General features: G+C 40.7%; 1 protein-coding gene across 1 annotated transcript in view; it reads right to left on the minus strand.

Moving 5' to 3' along the window:
* Positions 1-370: 370 nt before the first annotated feature.
* ark2cb (arkadia (RNF111) C-terminal like ring finger ubiquitin ligase 2Cb) overlaps positions 371-7,270 on the minus strand; it is a 15,503-nt gene continuing 8,603 nt past the window's right edge. Inside the window, exons 3-7 of the mRNA XM_010781570.1 lie at positions 6,053-6,182; positions 5,770-5,874; positions 5,302-5,397; positions 4,634-4,740; positions 371-3,850 (exon numbers count right to left, since the gene is read on the minus strand). Of these exons, the coding sequence (XP_010779872.1) occupies positions 3,733-3,850; positions 4,634-4,740; positions 5,302-5,397; positions 5,770-5,874; positions 6,053-6,182 (556 nt within the window). The 3' untranslated portion in view covers positions 371-3,732. The remainder of the gene's footprint in view (positions 3,851-4,633; positions 4,741-5,301; positions 5,398-5,769; positions 5,875-6,052; positions 6,183-7,270) is intronic.

Consider the following 7,270-nt stretch of genomic DNA (forward strand, 5'->3'; position numbering starts at 1 on the left):
ACTGTTTATGGCTACACAATAATTATGTGTTGGCCAACAATTTTAATTGTAATTCAAACTGTTTAGGGTTGAGTATGAAGTAATTGATTATAAAAGCATGCCAAATAATGCCACAAAGTAGATAATTGCTTAGCATTTTAGGCAGTTTATTTGAAAAACACATACAAAAAGATCATATACAAGACAATAAATAAAAAAGAGACAGAACAGTTTGGGTTAAGCTATGCAACTTTTTGCATCATCATTAGTAATAAATACAGTACAAAATCCACTCATAGTGAATCTAAAGATTTTCCACAATATTCACTGATCATGTTATTCTTCATTATGATTTAGCTATTGCTTTCATATTATTGATACATACTTCTACTTTTCTATAAAATACTCAAGATCATAAAACATTGCGCGGTTACAGCAAAACAGCAGTGTGTTGTACAAAGATGGCCACTTCCCTTTTTCACTGGCAGGTTAATAATCAACATTTTTTCAGCAGCAAAGAAACATCTGAAATATTCAAGAAGGTACAGCATCATATTAAACACATCTACAGAGCTACTCCCACATACACATAGGAAAACCTGAGAAGGACATGCATTAAAAAGCTTGTGCTTTAAGTTCTACTGTTCATTCCGGTTCATCAGCTTGAGTTAATACTATGGCTACTGTCCAGTTTGCTCTGGAGTAATGGGGTACACTGTGGAGGACACGGGGTAAGGCCAGTGAGAGCATGAAATGAAATAATAAGAATAATAGTAAGACCAGCCAGCTTCATTCCAATCCAATACAGGTTATAATAGTTTGCAGGATTAGTAGAGTATTAATAAGAAATGCACACTGAAAACATAGTTAGCTTATTATACCCAGTGTGAAACACACTATCAATTTTGTATAACCACAGTACACCAGAAATGCGTGTAATAAGACCAATGGCTCAAGTTAGCATGTTAGATACTTTCAAAAATCCCACACAAAGCAATTGCCAGCAATACATAAGGGACAGTTAATACAGCTCATTATGTGGGTCTTAAAATAATAATAATAATAATAATAATAATAATAATAATAATAATAAGCACTACATTGAGATCCAGATATGATAGAATATCATAAACATGGTAAAAAATAAAATAAAATGAAAAAAACGGATTATGGGAAACAAAGCAGTATCATATAACAAAAGCGAGCTATTTGTGGAGCCATACTAAGACCAAAAGGGTTGTACCCCGTCTTCTGCTTCCTAGCAAAGCAGAGAGGATGTTTAATAATGAAAAGAGTTAAAGTAAATTCAAGAGGTGACATGAATGGAATGTAATCCAGATCAACAGCACCATGCTGGCTTAAAAATGTGTCAGGAAACACCCCCACAAGTCAATTTTTCAACAGGTTTCTTTTTTTTCTCCTTTGAAAAAGAAAACACAGACGGCATGCAAAAGCATCCCCACCGACCAATGCATAATGAGGTATTCTTTTTTAATATTTTGTGTTATTTTAAATAAATATATTGATTAAATTGCAAAGTTATGAGATAGAGACATTAAATATTTCACCACAATAGCTAGCTAGCTACAGTTAGTAATAAATAATGATTGTTAAATACTTAAGGCATCTTTAATCACAGCATTCTATGTGAACTAGCAAAACCTCCATTTTCATCCATCTGTAGTTTTTTGGATGGAGGTTTCATACAAAAAGAAAAAGAAAACGCAACACAAACAGTCAAGTAACCCTCCAATAATACACAAGGAAGCATGAAATACTTGGAACTGAATCGGAACACAAAGTCTAGGACAAGAAGAACCCACACCACCAAACCAAAAACTCAGGCAACTCCATATTATAGTGCATTTACAAAACACAAGCTACATTATAACAACAATAAATATGTTTTTGCAGCATTGCAGCTTTTTCTTCACTATGGTTAAAATGGACACGGACTCGGCATATTAGTACCATGTCCAAATTGGCATGTGAGCAAAAGAAATACGAGAAGAAAAATAAAATGGCAGAAAAAGACAATTCAAAAATTAAATTAATGTTAAGAACAATTGTTTGGTATTTTTCAAATGGATGGCTTTTTCTCCCTTTCACCCTCCTTCAAGTGAACTACGCCAACATGGTTCATGCATGATAAAGAGAAAACGGCTTCTATCACTGAGCGTATCACAGTTGTTCTAGCAATACCATACACTACTACCATGGGGGGGAGGGAGTGGGGACAATCATACACATTCTAGCACATATCACAGGCAAACTAGTTTGTATTTTCCCTGTAACACCAGACACAGTCTTTTTATCAGAACAGTGGGAGCAACTTAGTTTGAAATGAAAAGGAGCCGATACACCACAGAGGCCATTCACTGTATATAGAAATCACATGTGCTTGTTTGATAGGCAATAAGGTTCTGGTAATAGGTCATACAAATGTCAGATTGTATTCACTCTGATGGCAAGACCTCAGGCACCAAATCCTCGAACCCATGCCGGCCTCTCACGTCATGTGATCATGCTATGAGCGAGGCCACAGAGAGGAGTTGCACTTAGACACGGATCCACCACCAGCTCTTTGAATCCTGACCTGGAACATCAGGAGAGAATCGCTACGTCGGTGTGAGATCTATGTCTAAGGGCAACGTTGGTCTACTCGGGATGAGTGGGGGGAGAGGGGAGGTGGGGAGGGGAATTTGGTGCATTCTTGTCCTCCTCTATGAATGAGTGGGATCGTCATAGTATACGGTTCACATGCACAGACACACAGTCCCTGTTTCTACTGCTCCACAATATTAACGACACAGCCCAAGCCTGTCATACAGCATGCACATCTGAGGCCCCTGCTCTATAATAGAGGCCCCACTACGACACTACACAGATCACTGGAAGCCATGCCTGCAGTTAGCGGGTTCAGCATCAACTCTGATGTCATCTACTAACTGGAAATCCAAAACCATGTTAGACCAGAAAGAGGGATTTTTGGCCTTTTTACACAACTATCTCTTTCCTCATTGTCTATGATTAATCAACACGCAGATATTCTCTCTTATTTGAGCCATTTTCACCCTCTTTGTAGGTTTATTTTTCACAAACATTTTTTCTGAAAAGGCTTTTGCTTGCTACACAACACTGTTACTCTGTAAATACTTATTCAGTACTATACTCCATTACACCACAAGCGTTCAGCTACAAGAGTTCACACCAAACAACCTCATGCTAATCATTTGATAATGTTCTGTACAGATGTGCTGAGGGCTTGGGCAGAGTGCAGCTTAAAGGATTTTTTTCACAGGCAGAGGGTGGGGGGGGGGTTTAGGCAGGGGGGTTAGATGTAGTGGCAGAGAAATGGCCTTAATACACCCCACAGTGAGCTGGGGAGGTTGGTAGTCAGAGGTCCTCTCCATGGCTGTATGGAGAACTGCACACAGGGTGCACAATCTGACAGGATCTGTGTGAAGCCTCAGCACATCTGTCCATACGTGTCCGCTCCTACCTTTTACATCCAGCAAGTCCATTCAAATCAACCTTCAGTCCAGCCCCCCCATCTATGCATCGACCCCCATCCCTCGCTGTGTTGTAGGTGAGTGTGCTTTGTTGATCCCTCTGTCACAGCCTTGCCTCTGAAGGCAGGCCTGTGGGTGATGCAGAGGGGAAGAGAGGGGTGTTTGGCAGAGCTTCCCTCGGGGGGAGGCAATGGAGAATTAACGAGACCAGATCCAAAGCTGCAGGAGACGACAGGAGCTATCAACTGTCGGGGGTCAGTTGGGTCTCAATGTCCACTCTGCAGATGGGGCACTTCCTGCTGGTGGCCAACCACTGGTCCACACACCCCTGGTGGAAAAGGTGCATGCAGGGTAATCTCCTACAGACACAAATGAGACAAGATTAGGATAATAACAATAAATGTGGGATTCACTTCAAGAAAATGTTCAGTATTGTTAAATAGTTGACACTTGCAAACAGGTAACAACTAAAACTTCAACTTCACTCATGAGCAAAAAGAAATCCCTGCATTCAGATAATTCCCTGCATTTAGACAATATAATAGATTGTATAAGGGTTTATTTAATTTAAGAAGTAAAGTGCTAATGTTGGCAGAATTTTAAGATGAGGTGCTGGAAGAAATCCTTTGATTGGACGTTCAAACCTGATGCTTTGAACTTATGTGGCAGAACAAATGTACAACTACAATATTTAGAATAAAACGCGCCAGGCAAGAGAAATCAAGGAATATTTACACTATAGCACATTACAATACTAATACTAATCACTAGGGGTGTCAGAAAATATCAGTACACTTAAATATCGCATTCAAAAACATGCATACATTTTTTATAGATTTATATATTTATAACATGTTTTTACTGTTATAGGTTCAATTTGATTCCTGCTCCGATTGCACAAAAAGTAGAACAATGATGTTAGATATAACATCGACTGTGATCATTAAAAAAATGCAGATCCAGCAGTTCAGATTGTACTCTCTAATGTTATGCATTTGATGGTGTGTTCTTTATACTATGAATGTTTCCTTTACATTTTTACTAAATATTTAAAATAAATTGTACCCACAGCCTACTTTCCCATCTGCATAACCAGCATTTCCCCCCCTTTGAAAAAGCAAAAGATGAGCGTGTAGTTGTACCTGACATCCTCTCCGTCCTCCAGCATGGACAGACAGATGGTGCACTTCTCATCTGTGTCCAGCTCCTCATCTTCCAGACACATCTTCAGGTCATTCTGGGGTATTCTCTGCAGAGAGAGAGACAGGAAGGACTTTAATTATTAACGTGTGTCGTGCAGCTGTGTGTTGGGAGCCGTTATGTTTATGCCACGGGTGTCTCTGAGTCAGCCCAGACAAATAAGGTGAAAGGAGTCACCTAATGATGCTTCCCAGTAGAAAATAGACCTCAGATAGAAAAGACTCAATTACTTCTTCTCACTCACAGTGTACAAAATGATCTGACACTCTTTCCAGAGTATCTGGGTCATATTCAGTGTAGACAGGTTTTTCAAATGCAATCCACGCACATATCTGCAGACAGCCGGATGACTCATCCCTTGCCGTGAATTTTGCACACTGCAGACCTGTCTCACTAATCTGCTGAGGGAAATGAGTTTGACCTTTGAACTTCTGTGAGTTGCAACCCTCTTTCCACTCTCGTCTTTAATCTTTGATCCTTTCCACTGCTCTTTTCCATCCTGTCTTTCACATCTAGCTTAACTTAGTTCTTGCCCAGTGCCTTCCTCTGCACCAGACCAAATGAAAATATCCATCACTCAGCTAGCAGATAAAAATATGAAAATTGTTACCTTTTTATACTTATGGGGGAAGGTGAATCTCTCTATGGTGGTTTGGACCGCTCCTCTGTTCACACTGCCCAGCCTGTCCTCCAGCTGCAGAAGCTCCTAGCAAGGAAACAACATTAATGGATCTTTGAATTATTTATTTGAATATCTTAAGTCTGACCGGCAGATTAACGGTTGTATAATAACATATTCAAAAGACATACAAGTGTGGAATGCTAATATTAAATAAGTTCTTCAAGCTACAGGAAAGAGCCTCTCAGGAAACGATTGCATCTTATCAAAATGAAAACAAATGTAATGACATTAAAAGGCAGTTGGACCGTTGAGGCATCTGGAAGCTGAGGTAATTGGAAATAAGAAAACCAGTTACGCACTGGAGCCTGTCCAGAGCATTGGTCACAGGGAGAACAATGATAAATGAGCGTGGACTGGTGTGTCTGCGGAGGAGAGTGAGGGGGCAGCGATACGAACCTCATAGCTCTCTCTAACAGCAGAGGCGTGGCGGGAGGGGTTGAGACTCTGCAGAGCCAGCAGGTGCAGCTGGGGATACGGGTAGTTTCTGATCTCATGGACAACCTGGAAGAAGTCGGATAAAAGAAGTTAACGTTTGCTCTGCGGTAGAAATAAGGAAAAAAATGGAACACTGCATCCCCGGGAGCTGGGTATCGAGATGATTCTGCGAAAAAGTGGAGAGAGTCACCGGGAGTTCATCCAGACTAATATGATTGATTGTACTGAGGCAGAGGGGGCTCACCACTTGTGTTGAGGCATTGTTTCTGGGGAAGTGGTGCATCCTAGGAGAGGTCAAGTAGTGTTGATAGTGCTGCGGCAGCGGATGGATGTGATACTGGTGGGGGGGCAGCCCAGCATCTACACTTAGATCCCTGGACACAAATAGAAAAACAAGTCAGCCGATGGCGCAAACTTATATCAGTGTTTCTGGCCAACTGTGTTTTGATAACAGTTGATTTCTACACAGTATTATTTAGGACAGTGATTCCCAAACAAGAGTACTTGTATCGCAGGATTTTTCTCTGCATAAAATATTGTGACGTGAGCTCAACTCATTGGAAAAGTAAGCAGAATTTTTTATTTGAATGATAAAGAAAAAATATATCATGCATTGTGTCACTGTAACACATTGAGAGTACATGAACATAAGTTGGCCAATACAAGGAAGTCTCAGCAGGTAGATAAAAGTGGTGGATTGTTGAACTAGATTGCTTAAAGTAATGGGAAACAGCATATACACTGAACAAAAATATATAATGCAACACTTTTGTTTTTGCTCCCATTTTTCATGAGATGAACTCAATGATCTAAAACATTTTCTATATGCACAAAATAACCATTTCTCTCAAATATTGCTCACAAATCTGAAAAGATCTGTGATAGTGAGCACTTCTCCTTTGCCGAGATAATCCATCCCACCTCACAGGTGTGGCATATCAAGATGCTGATTAGACGGCATGATTATTGCACAGGTGTGCCTTAGGCTGGCCACAATAAAAGGCCACTCTGAAACGTGCAGTTTTGCTTTATTGGGGGGGTGAAAACCAGTCAGTATCTGGTGTGACCACCATTTGCCTCACGCAGTGCAACACATCTCCTTCGCATAGAGTTGATCAGGTTGTTGATTGTGGCCTGCGGAAGGTTGGTCCACTCCTCTTCAATGGCTGTGCGAAGTTGCTGGATATTGGCAGGAACTGGAACACGCTGTCGTATACACCGATCCAGAGCATCCCAAACATGCTCAATGGGTGACATGTTAGGGTTAGGGTTTAACCCTAGGGTTTTTCGGACCCCCCCAAGAGCCCCCCAATAAAGCAAAACTGCACGTTGGGAGACACGTGATTTATGTTTATTTTTACTTGGTGGGTAGGTCCTTAGTGATTTCTCGATGTCCATTGGCCATTTCAGAACATGATGGCTGCCGGCCGAGATTTCCTTGACGGCACACGAATCCACCAAT

The sequence above is a fragment of the Notothenia coriiceps genome, unplaced genomic scaffold (genome assembly GCF_000735185.1).
Source record: "Notothenia coriiceps isolate Sejong01 unplaced genomic scaffold, NC01 NC01_scaffold00023366, whole genome shotgun sequence".
In the NCBI taxonomy this organism is placed as follows: Eukaryota; Metazoa; Chordata; class Actinopteri; order Perciformes; family Nototheniidae; genus Notothenia; species Notothenia coriiceps.